General features: G+C 35.2%; 1 protein-coding gene across 1 annotated transcript in view; it reads right to left on the bottom strand.

Annotated features, from left to right (window-relative positions):
• Nucleotides 1-23099, bottom strand: part of LOC131974546 (phospholipid-transporting ATPase ID-like) — an 89387-nt gene that overhangs the window by 62580 nt on the left and 3708 nt on the right. Inside the window, exon 2 of the mRNA XM_059336901.1 lies at nucleotides 973-1060. Coding sequence (XP_059192884.1) covers nucleotides 973-1015 — 43 coding nt within the window. The 5' untranslated portion in view covers nucleotides 1016-1060. The remainder of the gene's footprint in view (nucleotides 1-972; nucleotides 1061-23099) is intronic.

Here is a 23099-nt window from a genome sequence, read left to right as displayed (position 1 = left end):
GTTAAAGATGCATTTAAATCAATGTTGTTGTTAATTATTGATGTATCCAAGGGTCTAATAATATCCAGTTTGCACTTAGTATATGGAAAAATGTTCATATTTGGGGTTTTTATCATTTAAAACGTGGATTTATTTCTAAAAGGGCATTAAAGGGTTAAAATTATTTAAGAAATGCATGTAAATGTCAAAGTTATGATCAGGACTGAAGTTGGTCAAAATAATTAATGCATTGAAAGTGAAAAAAAAGATTCATATATAATATTTTTATAGCACTTTTTAAGAACTGAACATTTTTTGCACCAAGGATAAAAGATGGATTTTTTTTTATAAACTCATACTGCTCAAAAATTAATAAAGTATTTAAATCAATGTTGTTGTTAATTATTGATGTATCCAAGGGTCTAATAATCCCTAATAATCTAATAATGTGTTTTTATCATTTAAAACGTGGATTTACATTTCTAAAAGAGCACTAAAGGGTTAAAATTATTTAAGAAATGCATGTAAATGTTATAGTTGCTCTTACATTTTACTCACTGTGGCCTTGTATTTCATTGCAATATAGAAAATGTATATAAAATCTATAAGTCCTGCAGCTCTATGGAATCAACACAATCATGGCTAGAAGTGTAAACAACTCAAAATGATCTATTTGTGCAGAATAACACAGTAATAATGACATAGATCATAAAAACACCCCACAAATTGAATTTCTCTGATAAATTATTTTTAAAAATGAGAATAAATTGGAATTTATATACACAATATAATATTGGGGGGGGGGAAAAGGGTCTCCACATGTTATACATATTGAACTATTGAATACATAAGTTTGTGTGAGTTTTTACATTAAAATTTTCTCTCTTGAAAGTTGTTAATTTTGATCATTTAAAAATGTGTGAAACTAACAGAAATGATTTCAGTAAAGACTTTAGTGAAGCAGCAGATTATAATCATGTGTTCGGGGCGTACCTTTCTCTTTCTTCCTCACAAAGCCTCTGCCAAAGAACGACATTTTCTCTTCCTCTTCCTCCTCCTGCTATCTGTCCATCATACTGACCTGAGGAGAAGAAGGAGAAGAAGAAGAAGAAGAAGAAGAAGAAGAAGAAGAAGAAGAAGAAGAAGAAGAAGAAGAAGAAGAAGAAGAGACAGCTGTTACATTAAAGCTGAACAAAAAGGTTCAAGTCTGAGCCCCTTAACATCTCCATCACCAGGAAATAGACACGGCCCAGCCTGTTCACGTCCACCAGCAGCTTTCTGCTGTAAACTGGAGAGTTTAGAGCTCAAAGTGAGAATGACTTAATGCTGCCAGCTGCCATTAGGACATTTTCCGTAACGTGCCCTATGAGGTAACCGTTCTCCAGCTCTACACTCAAAAAAATGATTCAAGCCCTTCTTAGATGTGACACATTAATGTATTGTTTGTCTAATGAAAATATATCAATTAAATCAAAAGTAGTTTAAGAAGTGTAACCTAAAATGTATTAATTTACTCCCCTGTCCTTCCCTTCAACCCAAAAAGAATGACTTTCAGTTTTCCAATTCTATGTTTTTAGGTTGAACGAACACAATTTCTTTATTTTAGCTCTCCTTGACATGAATGAGTTGAGGTAACTCAATTTAAATACAATACATACATGTTTTTAATTTGAGGTCGACCAAATGTAAAAAAGTGAGCTACATTAACTCAAATACATTATATTGCATCGATGCACTTGTTTTGAGTTTGGGCTACATATATTTGTTGGATGGAAATTCTGCCCACAATTTAATTGAGTTCATCCAATGAGTTATTTTTTTGAGTGTATGGGCTTTTAAACCGAGGTTAAAGAAGTTTTCAGGCTGCTTTCTAAACATGCATTTGATTTCTGACTGTGATTTCTTGAGTTGTGTGTGTATGAAACGTATGAGGAGAAACTGCAAAAGAACTCCTGCAAAACAGATATTAATGCATTAATATTTTCATCAGGTAAACTGTTTATTAGAGGCCGTCTTATATAGGGAGTGGCTGCATCAATCAATAGATAGACTTTTAAAGAATTAAAGAATTGATATTAAGCAGGTTTAACGCTTTGAGTTTTGGGTGTTTTTGGATGTTTTTGACTTTTTGGTAACACTTTACAATAAAAACCTAAGTGATGTTTATAGATGGTTTATAAACCAATTATTATTAACCATTTACAAAATTCTATATATATTTAATCTTTAAATATTTTCAAACAATTTCTTAAAGGTATAAGAATCATTTTGAAATCATTTACATACTTAATATGGTGTTAAAAATGTTATAATGAGTGCAACTAAAACTATTAATAAACTAATAATTATAATGTAATTGTTTGTTTATGGTAAAGTAACTATCAATTTACATTAATATACCATCTATTAAAAAAATAAATTATAGTTCAACATTAATACATTTTCTATTTACCATTCTAAATGGCCTATATACGGTTTATAAATGATGATTAAACATTAATAAACTATCTGTTTACCATTTATAAATGATGGTTATTGTAAAGTGTTACCGACTTTTTATATACTACGGTGGCCCTGAGAGCTCACAGCGCTGCAACTGAAGAAAACACGTGCAAATACACAAAACACAAGCAAACTGAGAAAACATCTTCATCAATTTGACAACACAAGAGCAGCATTTAGAAAACGCTGCAAAGACCACAACACAACAGAAGTGTTTCCAGAGGACACTTAAAAGTGATGCACATATCGGGATATGCTAACGTTAGCCGGCGATCGATAGCATACTAGCGTTAGCAGGCTAGCATGACCAAAACCAACTTGTTGTTATTGAGAGAGACCAACTAAAACTTGTGTTTCCAGAGGACACTTAAAAGTGATGCACACGTCTGGACACGCTTGATATTATCACGTTATTTCAAGATGATTATAATTTCACGTTTAACGATCATAGAGTGCTAACGTTAGCAGGGAATCGATAGCATGCTAACATTAGCCGGCGATCGATAGCATATCATACAATGATAATCATATCACAGTCATGCAGGTGTAGCATGATGTTTTTTTTATAACATACTGGTATCGGATCGGTACTTATCGGCCGATACCCACAGCACAAGTATCGGAATCGGTAAAAAATGGTATTGGAACATCTCCACTTGCACGGAAATGTTGCGATAAATATTAGTTTTGCAAGTTGAACTGTGTGCAGGAGTCGTGCTGAAAAAAATAAAACCAAGATGGCATGGTGAACATGTCTTTAAATTGTATAAACAGGCAGAAAGAAAAGTCAACAACAGCCAAAACAGCCTAAAACTCCAAAGGGTTCATTCCCATGCTTGGAGCATATTAGTTTGTTTAAGTTAACTGCAACATTATAACATATCTTCATTAAAAACTTCCTCTTTGATGGATCAAAAGAAAACCAAATTAAATTTCTGCCTTTATTTCCATATTTCTATTTTATTTCTTTGTACATATCTCTATTATATCACTATTTAATACCTGTTGCTTTGTATTTTGTATTGTTGTTGTATATTTAGTTTAGCACACTTGTTTTAATCTTAATTTTATTCACAGACTTACATATTTCTATTACTATTTATTATACAGCAGCAACCGTAACTATGTAATTTCCACTCAGGGGATCAATAAAGTATTTCTGATTCTGACTTGTGCATTTTTAAAGTTTTGACACATTTAATGGACCTAAAAGGTTGAAAAAAAAAAAAAAAAACCTGAAGCACAACGAGCAGGCAGAGAGGAATCTGTGGTCTCTGGGTGTGTGTGGAGGGAACACGCTGAACAAAAGGAATTAAAAACCAGGAATTTAAAAAAATAGTAAAAGAGGAAGAGAAGCCAGTTTCATTCTGTGTGTGTGTGTTTACGTTCCCCCCTCGCTGCTGTTTATCTTCCTCCACTTCCACTCTGGGTCCAACAGTTATTACTGCAGCTTTCATCAGACTTTAATGTTTTCACCATGTAGGGAAGAGTGAGTCAGAACCACACCAACACGCCTCAGAGCTGACAACTCCTCCTGACAGACAGACACACACACAGACAGACGGAGAGGCTGTCAGCTATAGTACACACACAAACACAGTGTCACACACACACACACACAGTCACACACACACACACACAGTCACAGACGCGCGCGCACACACGAGAACATGGAGAAGAATGTTCAAAAATTGCAGTTTTGCCAAAAATAAAAGAGAAAATCAGGAAAAATCTGTTAAGAATAAACACACTTTGGTAAAAAAAAAAAAACAGAAACACACACACACACACACACACACACACACACACAGACACAGTCACACACACACACACACAGACAGACACACAAACACACACACACACACACACACGAGAACATGGAGAAAAATGTTCAAAAATTGCAGTTTTGCCAGAAATAAAAGAGAAAATCAGGAAAAATCTGTTAAGAATGACCACACTTTGGTAAAAAAAACACAAACAGACACACACAGTCAGAGACGCACACACACAAATACACACACACACAAACGGACACACACACACACACAAACATACATACAGACACAGTCACACACACACACACACACACACACACACACACACAAACATACATACAGACACAGTCACACACAGACATATACACACACAAGCGAACACACACACGGACACAAACACATTTTGTTACTTTTTGTTACGTTTTGTTACTTTCGTAACCTATGATCCATTTAAGGACTGTCGGAAAGTTCAAATTCTGACAATAATGCCCGTTTTTATAGTTCCTCTCTAGGTTAAGGTGTGTATTTTTAGCGTTTAATGAAAGAAAACATACTTTTCAACCCCAGCAAGTTGTTGGCGTTCAGGGGTTAACTTTAGTATCAACATTTCTACCACTGAGGAGGATTAATTAGTTTCTTTGTCAAATGTTTATAAAAGGATTTTTGTATAGATTTTTTGCTTCTGTGCAAAAAACGGGGAAAACTGAATATTAAAAAAACAAAATGAAAAAGGAAAAGAACTTAATGAAGTGCAAATGTTGTTAAGAGTGAGGGGAAAGGTTTGTGTGTGTGTGTGTGTGTGTGTGTGTGTGTGTGTGTGTGTGTGTGTGTGTGTGTGTGTGTGCCCTGCCCATGCTGAGGATTCCCGTACAGGAAGCAGAGGTTTTTAAGAATCGGCCAAACTGACGTCAGCTGTGGAGCTAAAAATATCCAGAACATGTGTATGTGGAGGAATGTGTGTTTTAACAGCAGGAATGTCTCGGAGCTGGAGAACACACACACACACACACACACACACACACACACACACACACACACACACACACACATAACAAACACACATACATACATACAGTCAGACACACACACACACACACACACACACACACGCACACACAGACAGTCACAGACAGTCACACACACATACATACATACACACACATACATACAGAGAGACACAGACACACACACATACATACATACATAACAAACACACACACACACACACACACACACACACACACACACACATACAGACATACACACATGAAAATACACAGACACACACACAGTCACACACATACACACAGACACACACAGACACAGCGATAGACGCACACATAGAAACACACACACACACACACACACACACACACAGACAGACATACATACACACACAGACACGCAAACACACAGACACACACACACACACACACACACACAGACACACATACACACAGACGCACAGTTACACACACACACACACACACACACACACACACACACAGCCAGACACACAGACAGACATACATACAGAGACACACACATAAAAATACACAGACACACACACACATACAGAGACACACACACACACACACACACACACACACACACAGACACACATACACACAGACGCACAGACGCACAGTTACACACACACACACACACACACACACACACAGACAGACATACATACAGAGACACACACATAAAAATACACAGACACACACACACACACACACACACACACACACACACACACACACACAGACACACATACACAGACACACACATAACAATACACAGACACACACATAACAATACACAGACACACACACACACACACACACACACACACACAGTCACACACACACACACACACACACACACACAGTCACAGACAGTCACACACACACACACACACACAGTCACAGACAGTCACACACACACACACACACACACACACATACAGAGACACACACACAAACAGAGACACACACAGACACACACACATACAGACATACACACATGAAAATACACAGACACACACACAGTCACACACATACACACAGACACACACACACACACACAGCGATAGACGCACACATAGACACATACAGACACACACAATCACAGACACACACACACACACACACACACACACACACATATACACACACAGTCACAGACACACAAACACCACACACACAGACACACACACACACACACACACACACACACACACACACACACAGACAGACACACACACACACACACACAGACACACACAGACACACACAGACACACACACTTGAGAACATGAAAAAAAAGATTTAAAAAATTGGCGTTTTTCCAAAATAAAAGAAAATAAGGAAAAATCTGTTAGGAATTATCACACTTAAGTAAAAAAACAAAAAAACTTTTACTGAAGTAAAGGACCTGAATACTTCTTCCACCACTGTACACAACTTTATAGAGAGAGTAAATGTACACAAACACATAAACACTCTTTTAACACCCTCCATATATCCATTCTCCATTATAAAAGGCCCAAAGCAAACAGTCGGTCCATTCATTCACTCTGAACCAACCAGCTGTTTATTCCACATGTGAGGGGCGTCTCCGCCCGGTTAACGGGAGAAAAAAAGAAGAAGTGGCATTTAAACTCGCTGCAGTCATCATGAAGATTTAACGAGGTTTTAAAATTTAAATGTCAAACAGTGTGTTTGACTGTTTGGGAGTTTCACACTCTGGATTCTGGCAGAAAGTCGAGACTCTCCAGGCTTTAAAACGTGAAGCGCTACAATGCTACAATGTCTCGTAGCTTTTATCCAAAGAGACATCTGAGAGTTCACACAACACAAGCAAAGATCAAATCAAAAGACAACACATGATGAAGTGGGTTCAGTTTGAGTCCATTAGGGCTGAAGTGCTGCAAAAAAGCCAACTTGTATTTTTTGGCCTAAAACATTGATTTAAGTTGGTAAAACTTGGAAATATAAATTATTGACATTTAGGACAATAATGTAAGTTAGCACAACAAAGGAAGCCAGTTGTCTGCTCAAAAACAAGTTGGTGAGTTGTTGTTACTTATATCTTTAAGTTGGGGTTCACAACAAGGGACAATAGTTCTGATAACTCTTATTTCTTTGTTGGGAAATGCGAAAAAGCCAACTTTCCGAGTTGGCACTGCGTACAGTAGCCATTAGCGTATCAATGCTAACTCAAAATTTTAGTCGCAACATTAGCTGACATTTCATAGCGACGTTACAATCGTGCCAATTCAGCACATTGCAGAAGTTAGCAGAAGTAAGGATTAAAAGATATTACAATGTAAAATTATAAGTTAGTACAACTTATAGTTGAGTTGACAAAAATCTGAATTCAGAGTTGAGCAAACTCAAGAACAAAACTTAAAATATTTAGTTTAATTGTCCAACTTAAAATTTGATCGAAGTTTGTTGCCTTGAAATTTTGAGTTCACCCATTATTTTGTTTTTTTGCAGTGTATCAGGCAGTGCATGTGGACAGTGTACACAGTGTTATTTTATTTTCTATCTGTGAGGATGTGTTTGGTGAAGAGTTCGGTCTTTAGTCTCTTCTTAAAGATTGAGAGGGACTCAGCAGATCAGATGGAGTTTGGAATTTTGGAGAAAGACTAGAAAGATAATTGCTGAATTGTTGAGTAAATGCAGATTTAGTTGAAAGGTCATTTTGTGTCTTTTTGTGTCTGTTTTTTAGTCATTTTGTGTCTTTTTTTTGTCATTTTGTGTCTTTTTTGGGTCATTTTGTGTCTTTTTTTGGCCATTTTGTGTTCTTTTCATGTCTTTTTTTTGGCCATTTTGTCTTCTTTTCATGTCTTTTTTTTGGTCATTTTGTGTCTTTTTTGGTCATTAAGTGTCTTTTTTTAGTCATTTTGTGTCTTTTTTTGGTCATTTCGTGTCTTTTTATTTCTTTTTTTGGTCATTTCGTATCTTTTTTTTGTAATTTTGTGTCTTTTTTTAGTAATTTTGTGTCTTTTTTTGGTCAATTTGTGTCTTTTTTGTCATTTTGTGTCTTTTTTGGTCATTTTTTAATAATTTTGTGTCTTTTTTTGGTCATTTTCTGTCTTTTTTTGGTCATTTTGTTTCTTTTTGTGTCATTTTTGAGTAATTTTGTGTCTTTTTTTTTTAGTCATTTTGATGATATCAAAGTTCTGGAAAAGTCCCATGATGCATTGCGACACTCCCACATGGATTCTCATTTTGTGTTTTTTTTTTTGTCATTTTGTGTATTTTTGTAGTCATTTGGTGTCTTTTTTTGGTCATTTGGTGTCTTTTTTTAATCATTCTGTGTCTTTTTTTGGTGATGATTTCAAAGTTCTGGAAAAGTCCCATGTTGCATTGCGACACTCCCACATGTATTCTGATGCATTTAATTGGCCAAGAGACCGAAAATAGGTGGTAAAAAACTACAAATACTACAAAATGACGTATCTGATTTCCCGTCTTTAATGGTAGAATAACACAACAGCGCCCCAACAGGTTTTACTGGTAGAAATGCGGTAATGCTTTCCCGCCTTAAATGGGTTAAGAGGCTCTTTAAACCAAAACATGTTTTTTTTCTGTGGGAGAAAATAAAACGTCCTACATGAACGCGTCATATCCAGACCTGCTGCTTGTGGTGTTTAAATAGGACAGAAGCTCAAAACGGTTTCAGGTTTCGCTTTAAAGCCGCAGCTGGAAAACACACATATAAACCACATTTACCAATGAAACCCACTGATGGTTTGGAAATGACCCACTTGTTTGTCTCTGCTTTTATATTTTACCCACTGTGGCCTTGTTTTTAACTGCACAATGATGGCATGAAGTGTGAACAACTTAAACTATATTTTGTGCAGAATAACACAGTTATAATCACATAAATCATAAACACAAAGTGTTGAGAAGTTAAACATTTCTCGGATAAATTAATTTAAAAAAAATGAATAAAATGGAATTTATATATGCAATACTTCTCTAAGTGTCGTAAATATTAGAAAATATATTTGTGTCTCCACTTGCTTATTTGCATATTTACAACCTTTCCTGTCCTCTCCTCTCAGCTCTGTGTAAACAGATTTTCAGTGAATATTTGTCACGTGATTGATTCATATATACATATACAGAGAGAGAGAGAGAAATAAATATAATAGAAATAAATTAGATTAAAAAAATACATATATGGTATTTTTGCATGCATATATATAATATAATAATAAATAAATATTGGGAGATTATAATCAGCATTTTTTTCCTTCAATTTACTGACAATTTCTAGACAAAAAAATGTAAAAAATAATTAAAATTGTTAGTTGCAGCCCTAGTTTTAAACCTCAAAAACTTTATTTTAAATTCTAGTTTTCATGGACAATAAATATTATAATAATATTGATTAATTTATATCTGTATATTTTGATAAATATATATAACTAAATACATGTAAATAAATAAATTATAAAAACTATACATATACAATACTTCTCTAAATGCCCAAAACTGTCATGAATATTAGAAAATATATTTGTGTCTCCACATGCTATACATATTGAACTATTTGCATATTTACAGCCTCTCCTGTCCTCTCCCCTCGGCTCTGTGTAAACAGATTTTCAGTGAGTTTGTCAAGTGAATTTGAATTTGATTGATTCATATATACATATACAGAGAGAGAGAGAAATAAATATAATAGAATTAAGTGAACAAGATAACCCTCCACACACACACACACACACACACACACATTTTAAAGTGGCGGCAACAAACCGGGCATTAATGCCTCTCCAGGCAGACAAAGGTGTGTAACAGTATCTGAGTGTAACAGCCACCTGTGACTGGCTCCACAGGTCAAAGGTCACGTGGATGAATGAGTGTCTTGTCCGATTAGTGATCTCTGGTTTCTCAAACTGAACACTGCTCCTTTATCAAAAGTGACCGCTTGTTTGCAGCTGAAAGAAACAACCTTTACCTCTGAGTGTGTGTGTGTGTGTGTGTGTGTGTGTGTGTGTGTGTGTGAAGAGCCCTTTTGTGTTTCTATGTTTTCCTTCTGTTACTGACTCCGACAACAGCTGACACTATCGTTTATTCCCTCAGTTTATTTTCCTATAAACTCCTGGTGGGGGAAATCTTTTATAATTTACACCAGGAATTTAAACCATGGTATAATAGATTTTCTGGAAATGTAATTGAGATTTTTTTTAATTTATATTTATATTTATTTTTTATTTTCATACACAAAACAATTAATTGGTTCATTGATAAAGTAATTTGCAGATAAATTTAATTAAAAAAAAAAAAATTGTTAGTTGCAGCCCTAGTTTTAAACCCCAAAAACTTTATTTTAAATTCTAGTTTCCAAGGACAATAAATATTATAATAATATTAATTAATTTGAATATGTACATATGGAGAAAATCGTCATTTGTAAAAGTCGGTGAAGCATTGTTGGCAACTTAGCAACTTTGTTGCTGTTTTAGCAACTTTTCAGACCCCCTTAGAGACTATTTTTCAAGAAAGCGGCTGGAGACAAATCCAGCGACTTTTTCTGGTGTTATTGGAGACTTTTGGAGACTCGTTCTTACTCTTCTTAACGAGCTGCGGGGGCCGGAGGCTCGTTAAGAAGAGTAAGAACGAGTCGAAGTGGCACAGTCCTCCTGCAGCAGTCTCTCCTAGCTGCAGAGCCGGAGGGGATGCTAACCCCTTAGCGTCCAGTCTGCAAATTGCTAACAGGCTAACACTTAGCTCTGTAGCAGTACAGTGTGTATGTGCTAACAGGCAAACAGTTAGCTCTGTAGCAGTACAGTGTGTATGTGCTAACAGGCTAACAGTTAGCTCTGTAGCAGTACAGTGTGTATGTGCTAACAGGCTAACAGTTAGCCCTGTAGCAGTACAGTGTGTATGTGCTAACAGGCTTACAGTTAGCCCTGTAGCAGTACAGTGTGTATGTGCTAACAGGCTAACAGTTAGCCCTGTAGCAGTACAGTGTGTATGTGCTAACGGGCTAACAGTTAGCTCTGTAGCAGTACAGTGTGTATGTGCTAACAGGCTAACAGTTAGCTCTGTAGCAGTACAGTGTGTATGTGCTAACAGGCTAACAGTTAGCCCTGTAGCAGTACAGTGTGTATGTGCTAACAGGCTAACAGTTAGCCCTGTAGCAGTACAGTGTGTATGTGCTATCAGGCTAACAGTGAGCCCTGTAGCAGTACAGTGTGTTTGTGCTAACAGGCTAACAGTTAGCTCTGTAGCAGTACAGTGTGTATGTGCTAACAGGCTAACAGTTAGCCCTGTAGCAGTACAGTGTGTATGTGCTAACAGGCTAACAGTTAGCCCTGTAGCAGTACAGTGTGTATGTGCTAACAGGCTAACAGTTAGCCCTGTAGCAGTACAGTGTGTATGTGCTAACAGGCTAACAGTTAGCTCTGTAGCAGTACAGTGTGTATGTGCTAACAGGCTAACAGTTAGCTCTGTAGCAGTACAGTGTGTATGTGCTAACAGGCTAACAGTTAGCTCTGTAGCAGTACAGTGTACACTCTTCCCCCTAAAGGAAACACGGCTATGGAGTCTTCTTGGGTTTGAATATCAGACAGATGGTGAGGAAAAATACATTTTTAAAGCTACTTTAGGGGGAAAAAATGAAGGAAATGTATGTTAAAGGCCGAACAGAATTGGTTCTGAAGCATCATTAATGGTTCTATCTCTGTTTAAACACACTGAGTTCAAACAGTTTAAATCCAACCTGAATCATGTCCAAACAAACTGCTCTTATCAAAAAATGACTCCAGCATAATGACGTCAAACACACACACACACACACACACACACACACACACACAGCTCCCCCAGAAAGAGAAGGAAACAGTTTGAACATGGCCACAAACATTAGAAACAAGATGACAGAAGATAGGAGTTGTTGCACAATAGTTTCCACAGATCGTCCAATCACACGATGACCTCCAGTCTCAGATAAGCCAATCAGCACAGCTGCTGTGTTTCAGCTCTCTTCCTCTCTTTATGTGTTCTGTCTAACAGAAAACAGAGCTCTGGATAAATGAGCTGTTACAGTAGAGAGTTCTTCATGGAGCTCCAGAGATCAGCAGCTTTAGGAAACTTTAAGGCTGCAAACATTAACGACAGACAGGAAAAAGGCCCCAAACTTAGGTCATTTTTACCCAATTTGTGTGGTCATTCTGCGTGGCTATTTGTGACCATTTTGTGTCTCTTTGTAGTAGTTTTGTCTTTGTGGTCATTTTTAATCCTCAAGTCATTTTTTTCCCCAATTTGTGTGGTCGTTTTGAGTCTTTTTGTAGCCATTTTGCATCCTTTATAAGTTTCTTTGTTGCCTTTTTATGTCTCTTTGTGGTCATCATGCATCTTTGTAACTGTTTTGTGTTTTTGTGGTCATTTTTAATCCTCAAGTCAATTTTTCCCCAATTTGTGTGATTGTTTTGAGTCTTTTTGTAGCCATTTTGCATCCTTTATACGTTTCTTTGTTGCCTTTTTATGTCTCTTTGTGGTCATCATGCATCTTTGTAACTGTTTTGTGTTTTTGTGGTCATTTTTAATCCTCAAGTCAATTTTTCCCCAATTTGTGTGGTTGTTTTGAGTCTTTTTGTAGCCATTTTGCATCCTTTATAAGTTTCTTTGTTGCCTTTTTATGTCTCTTTGTGGTCATCATGCATCTTTGTAACTGTTTTTTGGGGTTGTCTTTTCTCTCCCTGCACATGTTTTGCATCTATTTGTGGCTGTTTTCTGTCCCTTTGTGGTTATTTATCCTCTTTGAGGTCATTTTAAATAATTTAAGTCATTTTCCCCCAATTTGTGTGGTCATTTTGCATCTATGTGGTCGTTTTGAGTCTTTTTGTAGCCATTTTGCATCCTTTTCATGTCTCTTTGTGGTCATTTTGAATCTCTTTGTGGTCAACATGAATCTTTGTGGTTGTTTTGCATTTCTGTGTGGTTGTTTTTGTCTCTCCCTGCACATGTTTTGCATCTATTTGTGACCATTTTGTGTCTCTTTGTGGTAATTTATGCCATTTGGTAGTTTTTTGCATCTCTGTGTGATTGTTTTGTCTCTTTCTATGTTTTGCATCTATTTGTGGCCATTTGGTGTCCCTTTGTAGTCATTTAGCCTCTTTGAGGTCTTTTTAAATCCTTAAAGTATTTTCCCCCCAATTTGTGTAGTCGTTTTGTGTCTTTTTGTAGCCATTTTGCATCCTTTATAAGTTTCTTTGTTGCCTTTTTATGTCTCTTCATGGTCATTTTGAATCTCTTTGTGGTCAACATGCATCTTTTGGTTGTTTTGAGTCTCTTTGAGGCCTCTTGAATACTTTATTGATTATTAAGAGAACCACAGAAAGTTATCCTGAAAGACAAAGCTTCATTAAGCATCCACAAACTGAGATTGAAGTAAATATTAAACCTCAACGTCCTGGTTTGGTTTTCAGAGCGTGAAGCGTTCCTAAATCCAGCCGTCTGCGTCTTCTGTTGCATCTCTTTCAGCAGGTACTTGTCTTATCAGGCTGCTGGCTAATAATAGCTGGCAGCTCTCACTGGAGTTTTCAGAGCAGCGAAGAAACGAAACCACCAGGAGACTGAAGCTGAGCTGCTATAAGTCAATTAATTCATCAGCTGGTCATCAGAACATTAAACTGAAACTATTTTAATAATTAAATGATCATTTCAGTCTTTTTTTAAGCAACTTAAACACATCACACTGGATAAAATTGGATTTCGGACTATTAGTTGAACAAAATATGACATATAAAGACTCCAGTCACATGACTTGGACTTGAGTCTGACTCGAGTCATGAATTTTCAACAGTCTTTTCAGTCTTCTGGTCTATAAGTTGCATTACTTGTGACTTGCAGAACACTGACTTGTTCCCACCTCGTTCTAAAGACCTGTTATTGGCATTATCTGCAGCCTGGCACGTCTCCTTCATCATTATTGAGTCACGTTACAGAACATCCTGTATTGTTACTGAGAGCTGCAGATCATTGGCCAATGCTAACAAATACCACAGAAGGAAGGCAGGGGAGGAAATTACACAGAAGCAACAGAATCAAAGCTAAAAAATCTCAACTGGATCAAAGCTTTCACCCACTAAAGTTGATTATTAACATTTTCTCTCCTCCTGCATGAAACCTGCACCTGAAACCGTTGCAGCAAAGCACTTTAAACTGGGCGTCTGTGTTTGTGTTTCAGCGTATCTGCGTTCAGATTTCAGTGCATGAATCTGCTGCAGTGACTCAACAATCGCAGGAAGTAGCAGCGGTAGAGAGCTCTTGCTAATTGGCCCCAAACAGCAACTTTTCTGTGTAAATCAGAGCTCGAACAGGACGCTTTAAAAACAAAACAACTGTGAGCCGACGGAAAGATTCTGAGACAGTTTTATTTAGATCAGGGGTCTCAAATTCAAATTACCTGGAGGCTGCTGGAGGTAGTATCAAAATGACCAAAAAAAGACACAAAATTACTAAAAAAAAGACAAAATGACCAAAAAATCCCCACTAAATTACTTAAAAGACACAAAATGACAAAAAATACACATAATTACCAAAGGACACAAAATAATTTTAAAAAAGACACAAAATGACTCAAAAAGACACAAAATTACCAAAGAAATACACAAAATTACTAAAAAAAGACACAAAATTATTTAAAAAAAAGACACACAATTACCAAAAAAGACAAAAAATTATTAAAAAAGACCCAAAATTACCAAAAAACACCCACTAAATTACTTAAAAGACACAAAATGACAAAAAGGACACAAAATGACCAAAAAATACACAAAATTAAAAAAAAAGACAAAAAATTATTAAAAAATACACAAAATTACTAAAAAAAAGACAAAAAATTATTAAAAAAGACCCAAAATGACAAAAAAAAAACCCACTAAATTACTTAAAAGACACAAAATGAAAAAAAAGGACACAAAATTACCAAAAAAGACACAAAATTACCAAATGAAATACACAAAATTACAAAAAAAGACACAAAATTATTTTAAAAAAAGACACAAAATTACCAAAAAAGACACAAAATTACCAAAGAAATACACAAAATTACTAAAAAGACACAAAATTATTTAAAAAAGACACAAAATTACCAGAAAAGACAAAAAATTATTAAAAAAGACCCAAAATGACCAAAAAAAACCCCCACTAAATTACTTAAAAGACACAAAATGACAAAAAAGGACACAAAATGACAAAAAAAATACACAGAATTACCAAAGAAATACACAAAATTACCAAAAAAAGTAATTAAAGGGACCTTCCACACACAACACGGTAAAGTGCCATTCATATAAAACTCACATTAAACTTTCATATCAAGGTGAGGCCACAAAATATCGTCACGAGGGCCACAATTGGCTCGCAGGCCGCAAGTTTGAAACCCATGGCTTAAACAACTGCGTTGAGATTTAAAGCAACAGAAAGATTTTGGGCCGTTAAGCTGAGAGTAGAAGCCTACGTGCATTGTTACGCTGAAGGAAAATAAATTGTGTATCTAGGTCACATTAAGTATAGAAATGAGTCAAACTTTCACAATGCAGAGGGCTCCGGATCTCACCTGCCCACAATTCAACCACACCTCAACTGAAACTGATTCCCCGAGCTCATGCAGGGCCTCTGGTCTGTGGTGGAGGTCTGTACTGATGGAGAAAACTCACTTTCTGCAGAGAGCACGCTGCCTGCTGCTCAGCTGATGACGTGTTAAAGCCCAAAGACGCCCAAAGACTGACTGTCAACGTACAAAGAGACGTGAAAAGGTCACAGAAAGGTTGTAACAGCTACAAAAAGACTCAAAACAACCACATAGACTTAGAATCACCACACAGATTAGGAAAAAAATTGGGAAAAATGACTCCAGCATGTATAAAAACATGCATAAATGGGCAAAATAAAAGATATATGTACAGTACTGTGTAAAAGCCTGTTTTGGTAGTGGAGGCTTTTATTTTGAAAGGATGAAAAGAGACTTCCTGTTGATCGTAAAACTAATTCAAGTGAGATTAAACTGTAAAGAAAATGTCAAGGAGTTCAATGGTTTATGTTTTAGCCCCTGAAGAGTAATGACGTTAGTTTTCACAGTAATCGTTATATTTAAATGTGTTTTTTGTTTAAATAAGTTTTGGATTAAATTAAACCTAGTAATTCATGACAACAAGAAGAGAGAGGTAGAGAAGTAAGAGAGACATGAGAAGGTCACAAAAAGGTTGAAACACAGCTACAAAAAGACTCAAAACAACCACATAGACTTAGAATCACCACACAGATTAGGAAAAAAATGGGATTGTTCGGTTCTGAATCCTTTTCTTTCTGCTTGTATAAACCACTTAAAAAAAGTTCACCATGCCACGTTGGTATCATTTTTTGCTGCACAACCTCACCTATACGACCTGATATTTATTTATTCATTTTGACTTACTGCATCAACATTTTCAACACAATAATGTTCAGTGAAGAATCTTTAATCTTGGTTGCAAATATGACATATAAGAGGTAAAATGAGGAGAACATCTACTTCTATATTTGAACTTATCTCTGGTTTTACTGGGCCTATCATCATCAAACAAAAACTGGAGTTTAGTTAATTTTAGTTCATTGAAAAGCTCAGATTCTTGTGATTCTATTGATTAAAACCACATTTTAACATTTTAAGAAACAACCACAACAGCAGCAAATTAGGAAAAATTGGGAAAAATGACTTTAAGGATTCTCAATGACTGAAAGGGGACAGAAAAGGATCCCAAATAGATGCAAAACATGTGCAGAGAGAGAAAAATCAACCACACAGAGATGCAAAATAACAATAAATAACAATATGAGAAATGGCTGACTGTCAACTTAAGAGCATGAGCAGTACTTTAAGTCAACTTCTATAACATTAACGATCAATTAATAAATTAATTGCTATGTTTTTATACATACATTATACATTTCATACATCCAGCATGCATAAAAACATGCATAAATTGGAAAAATAAAAGATACATGTACAGTAGTGAGTAAAAGCCTGTTTCGATAGTGGAGGCTTTTATTTTGAAAGGACGAAAAGAGACTTCCTGTTGATCGTAAAAGTAATCCAAGTGAGATTAAACTGTAAAGAAAATGTCAAGGAGTTCAATGTTTTATGTTTTAGCCCCTGAAGAGGCATGAGGTTAGTTTTTACAGTAATCGTTATATTTAAATGTGTTTTGTGTTCAAATAAGTTTTGGATTAAATTAAACCTAGTAATTAATGACAGCAAGAGACTTCAAGGATTCTCAATGACTAAAAGGGAACACAAAAGGATCCCAAATAGATGCAAAACATGTGCAGTGAGAGAAAAATCAACCACACAGAGATGCAAAATAACAATAAATAACGACATGAGACATGGCTGACTGTTAACTAAGGAGACGTAGTTGCATGCACAAATAGAAGAAAAAAGATCTAAAACTACATTTGGGGTGCATTTATGCATCGAGCTAATAAAATGCTTGCTGTTATGCAGCCAAGATTGATTAAATAGAAGCGAACTGCTCTGTCAGATGATGAATAAATAATGGTGTGAAAACACCTGTTGTGTAGCAAAACTTTGAAATGAAAGAAAATGTGAATTAGAGACGTTTCAATCAGCTGGTTCAGAGCAAATAAACAAAGCTGCATAAACGTACTTTGGTCAGAAGATGGCAGTGTAATGTGTTGCTGTAGGCTAATCCGTCAGTAAACAGGAGGAGGAGAAGAAGAAGAAAAAACAACAACAAAAAGAGGTTGGTATTCGGACAATTTTGGCCACCCAGGAGAGAAAATGGAGTCTTCATGAATCAAATTTCAACGTATAATTGTTCTTTCATGTCAGAGCAGAAACATCTGATCAGTCATGTTGAGTTAAATGTTCGCTACATCTGAACTTATTCGGAAAAAGTATTTCCATCTCCCATTTAGTGCATTAACAAGACAAAAACCACCTCAAGCGAGCATAAAAACTTTACGAATTTTGGTTTCCATCAAGCTTTTCTCATGCAAATCTTCAAAATGCACATTGAAATGTGTGTGTTCAGGCAGGATGCAGACAATACGGAACTAGACACACTCAACGTAACGCGAAAAATTATGTTAAAAGTTGAAAATGTGTGAATGAAAAGTTGAAAAACGAGAGATCATCTGGAGAGAAATAATTTTCCAGTGAGTTATGAATCCAGTCAGAAACCACGCTGAACACACTATTAAAAACGATTGTTACTGTAAATCTGCAACTTATATCACCTGATCGTGTTTTGTTTTGTGTAGACAGTTTGTAGCAAGTTTCTTAATCATCAAACTAATCTTGGAAGCTGCTGAGCTGAGGTGCACAGCTTTAATTCATCCTTCTGTAAACCACACAGACTCATGTTTGTTTTGGCTTGTTGGTCTTTCCACAAATTTAGCGCCTCGGCTCTGAACCTCGACCACAAAACACATTCGGTCTGAACGCTGCAGAGACTGAAAAAGAAAAAGAAAGACGTCCTCCTGCAGCAGCACGTCGAGCTGATTAAACAATAACTTAATGATGTCATACCCTGTAAAAAGTGTTTGTAGAAATTACACTAAAATGCTGTCAAATTGCATGAGAAATACGGCCTAAAATAAAAAAAAATTGCATATCACCATAATAGACACTTTTAATTACTGTCACAGAATAGAACAAAACTTTTGAAAAACACAGTTTTACTGTAAAAATATTTTTAAAAATCATGTAAAATGAATGGAGAAATACCATATTGTCTCAAGGACACAATTACCTTTAAATAAACGGACTACTCAGTCTAAATTACAGTTTTTTGCTGATATTTACATTTAAATTTACAGTAGAAAACCCACTCACTGTAATTTTTACGGTAAAATTCTGGCAACCACAGCTGCCGGTATTTTACCATAAATTTAACAGATTATTTTTGACAGTGTACCTGACAAGAATCAGATACAAACGGTACTTTTACTGACGGAATCAGCTTCGATCTAACTGGGTCAAACAAACAAACAGAAGCTGAAATAGTGACAGAGAGTTACAGATTAATGAAAGTTATCTCTGTGGATCTGACCGGGAGGAGAAGAGGAAGCTTTCAGTGTGAGGATGAGTCATCGTTCATAAACTCTCTTTCTCTTTTCTCTGATTCACGTCTGGAATAAAAGAAGCATCGTAATATAATATAGGGGCTTAAATTTGTGTCATTAATACCTGTAAACGCTTGATTTGCACACATGTTTTGCTATCCACAAATACAAATTTCTAATTTGTAACTTGTATTTTGGTTTTTATAAATAAGTGTGTATTTGTAAATATATTGTGTATTTGTAAATACCCAATTTTCCATTTGTAAAAACAAAAAAAGGCATTTGTAAAACAGAAAATTCTCCTTGTGAATAGATAGATAGATAGATAGATAGATAGATAGATAGATAGATAGATAGATAGATAGATAGATAGACAGATAGATACCCCAACTTAAAGATATAAGTAACAACAACTCACCAACTTGTTTTTGAGCAGACAACTGGCTTCCTTTGTTGTGCTAACTTACATTATTGCCCTAAATATCAATAATTTTAAGTTTTACCAACTTAAATCACTGTTTTAGGCAAAAAATACCTCAAAAAAGAAACAACATGACCTAAAAAAGGAAACAAAATGACCAAAAAAGACACAAATTGACCACAAAATGATCAAAAAAGACACAAAATGACCAAAAAAGTCACAAATGGACCACAAAATGATCAAAAAAACACAGAAAATGACCAAAACATTTTCTGTTTTCGGTAAAAAATACAAGTTGGCTTTTTCGCAGTGTAGGGTTGAAATTTGGAATTTGCAAGTATTTCAATGAGTGCTCTATTAAGGGTTAATGAGACAAATTTAAGCCCATATTGCACTGGGAGGGGGGGAAATAATTAGCATTTTGGGCGAATTCTGCCTTGGGGAACATTGATTTGAGCATGTGATGCATGAATAAACAGAGCCGTCGCCTGTTACGACCTCACCGATGATGATTAACAAAGCAAGAATGGAAAAGTGAGATGCATTATGACACAAAGCGGTGCCCCGAGTGCTGCACCAAAAGACCCGAACAATCCTCCTCTGAATAATTCACCTGACCTCTCAGGCCAGCGGGCCACTCCTCCTCTCATCTTACCGGATAAAACCAGACGCTTTGATTGACCTTTTAACTTCACAAATCTCCCTTTAAAGACTCGCAGCGTCACGGCGGCACAAACAGAGGACGACCTTCAAGCTGAGACACAAACTTTTGGATTCTGAGCCTCGTTAGATTTATTCCTGCAGCAGCTGGGAGTTATTGATTGAGATTGGATCCAAGGATTTACCTTACATGACCCGGTCAGACCTCCTCGCAGTGCCGGTGTTCAGTTTTAGGTGAAGCTGCTGCAGCCACAAGCTCTTTTCTCTCTTATTAACTAAACACAGAACGTGTCTCTAGTTCAGATCACCCGAAAAAGAAACAAAATGACCAAAAAAAGTAAACAAAATGACCAAAAAAGACAGAAAATGACCAGAAAAGACAGAAAATGACCCAAAAAAGAAACAAAATGACCCATAAAAGACACAAAATGATAAAAAAAAGACACAAAATGACCAAAAAAAGGAAACCAAATTACCAAAAAAGACACAAATTGACCACAAAATGATCAAAAACCCCCAATTTAACATGCATGTTGTCCGCGACCCCCGCTACCTGAACAGAATCTCACACGCACAGCTCAGATCACACAAAAAAGAAACAAAATGACCATAAAAAGGGAAACAAAATGACCAAAAAGACACAAAATTACCAAAAAAGACACAAAATGACCCAAAAAAGAAACAAAATGACCCATAAAAGACACAAAATGACTAAAGAAAGACACAAAATGACCAAAAAAAGGAAACAAAATGACGAAAAAAGACACAAATTTACCAAAAAATGATAAAAAACGACACAAAATGATCAAAATAAGACACAAAATGACAAAAAAAAGACACAAAATGACAAAAAAGACACAAAATGACAAAAAAAAACAACAAATTAATAAAAAAAGACATTAAGTGACCAAAAACGCATGAACACTTTAACACAGTGGAGACAGAGTTGACTTCCAAAATGATTTGGCGACCCCCAGAAATCATCTCGCGACCCCAATTGGGGTCCCGACCCCAAGGTTGAGAATAGCTGCTCTAAATTATTCATTTCATTTTACTTAATATCTTTGATTAAATACAAATGCGTCCTTGATTTTTGTTTTAATAACTTTGATATAAAAATGTTTGAGATAGAATCTAAAAATAAATAAATAAATAAATATAATCTTTATGTGTCTGTAATTCTAAATAAAGAGAATTTTGAATGAATCCAACACAATAGAATTAGTCCGTTTTTAATTGACAGGCACTTCCTGTTAAGTTATTTTGTTATTAACTCAACTTGTAACGTAGTCAGATTTAATAAATAATATTGCGTGCAATCTGTTGCCTCAATTTTATTGAGTAGCTATTGTTTTTCTTTTTTTTTTTTACTACAGTGTACAACATTTTGCATCATCTTTCTCCTGCTTCTGCTACTTGTGCAACCAATTTATCTGTCAGCTGATCTTATCGGCTTGTGTTGGCAGATTAAAAACATATCTTTATCTGACACTATCATAAAATCAAATCAAAAATATTACAACGCCCTTGTTTTCTTCAAATTTCTTGTTTATTTTAACGCCTGGAACAACTAAAGGTACATTTGTTTGGACAAAACAGCTGATAATAGTTTAATTTAAGAGCTGATATCTAGACATTTAACATGGTTTACTTGATATGGATTTTGGTTATTATCAAGAATGTTTCCATCACTGTAGATGTAAAAATGACCAAAAAAGACACAAAATGACCAAAAATAAATGTAAAAATGACTAAAAACAACACAAAATGACCAAAAATAAATGTAAAAATTACCAAAATAGACACAAAATGACCAAAAATAAATGTAAAAATGACTTAAAAAGACACAAAATGACCAAAAATAAATGTAAAAATGACTTAAAAAGACACAAAATGACAAAAATAAATGTAAAAATAACCAAAATAGACATAAAATGACAAACAATAAATGTAAAAATGACTAAAAAAGACACAAAATGACAACAAAAAAAATGAATGTAAAAATGAACAAAAAGGACTCAGAATTATCAAAATAGACACAAATTGACCAAAAATATAGTCACGGGAAAATTCTTTTAGACCACCCTTGTTTTCTACTTGTTTTCTTGTTCATTTTAACGCCTGGTACAACTAAAGGTTCATTTGTTTGGACAAATATAATGATAAGAACAAAAATAGCTGATAAGAGTTCAATTTAAGAGCTGATATCTAGACATTTAACATGGTTTACTTGATATGGATTTTGGTTATTATCAAGAATGTTTCCATCACTGTAGATGTAAAAATGACCAAAAAAAGACACAAAATGACCAAAAATAAATGTAAAAATGACCAAAATAGACAAAAAAATGACCAAAAATAAATGTAAAAGACACAAAATGACCAAAAATAAATTCAAAAATTACTAAAATAGACACAAAATGACCAAAAATAAATGTAAAAATGACTACAATAGACACAAAATGACCAAAAATAAATGTGAAAATGACTAAAAAAAGACACAAAATGACAAAAAAAAAGAAGGTAAAAAAGAACAAAAAGGACTCAAAATTATAAAATAGACACAAATTGACCAAAAATGTAGTCACGGAAATTTTTTTTTAGACCACCCTTGTTTTGTTCAGTTTCTTGTTCATTTTAATGTCTGGTACAACT

Source organism: Centropristis striata, chromosome 7 (genome assembly GCF_030273125.1).
Source record: "Centropristis striata isolate RG_2023a ecotype Rhode Island chromosome 7, C.striata_1.0, whole genome shotgun sequence".
Classification (NCBI taxonomy): domain Eukaryota; kingdom Metazoa; phylum Chordata; class Actinopteri; order Perciformes; family Serranidae; genus Centropristis; species Centropristis striata.
This window is presented reverse-complemented; position numbering and strand designations above follow the sequence as displayed.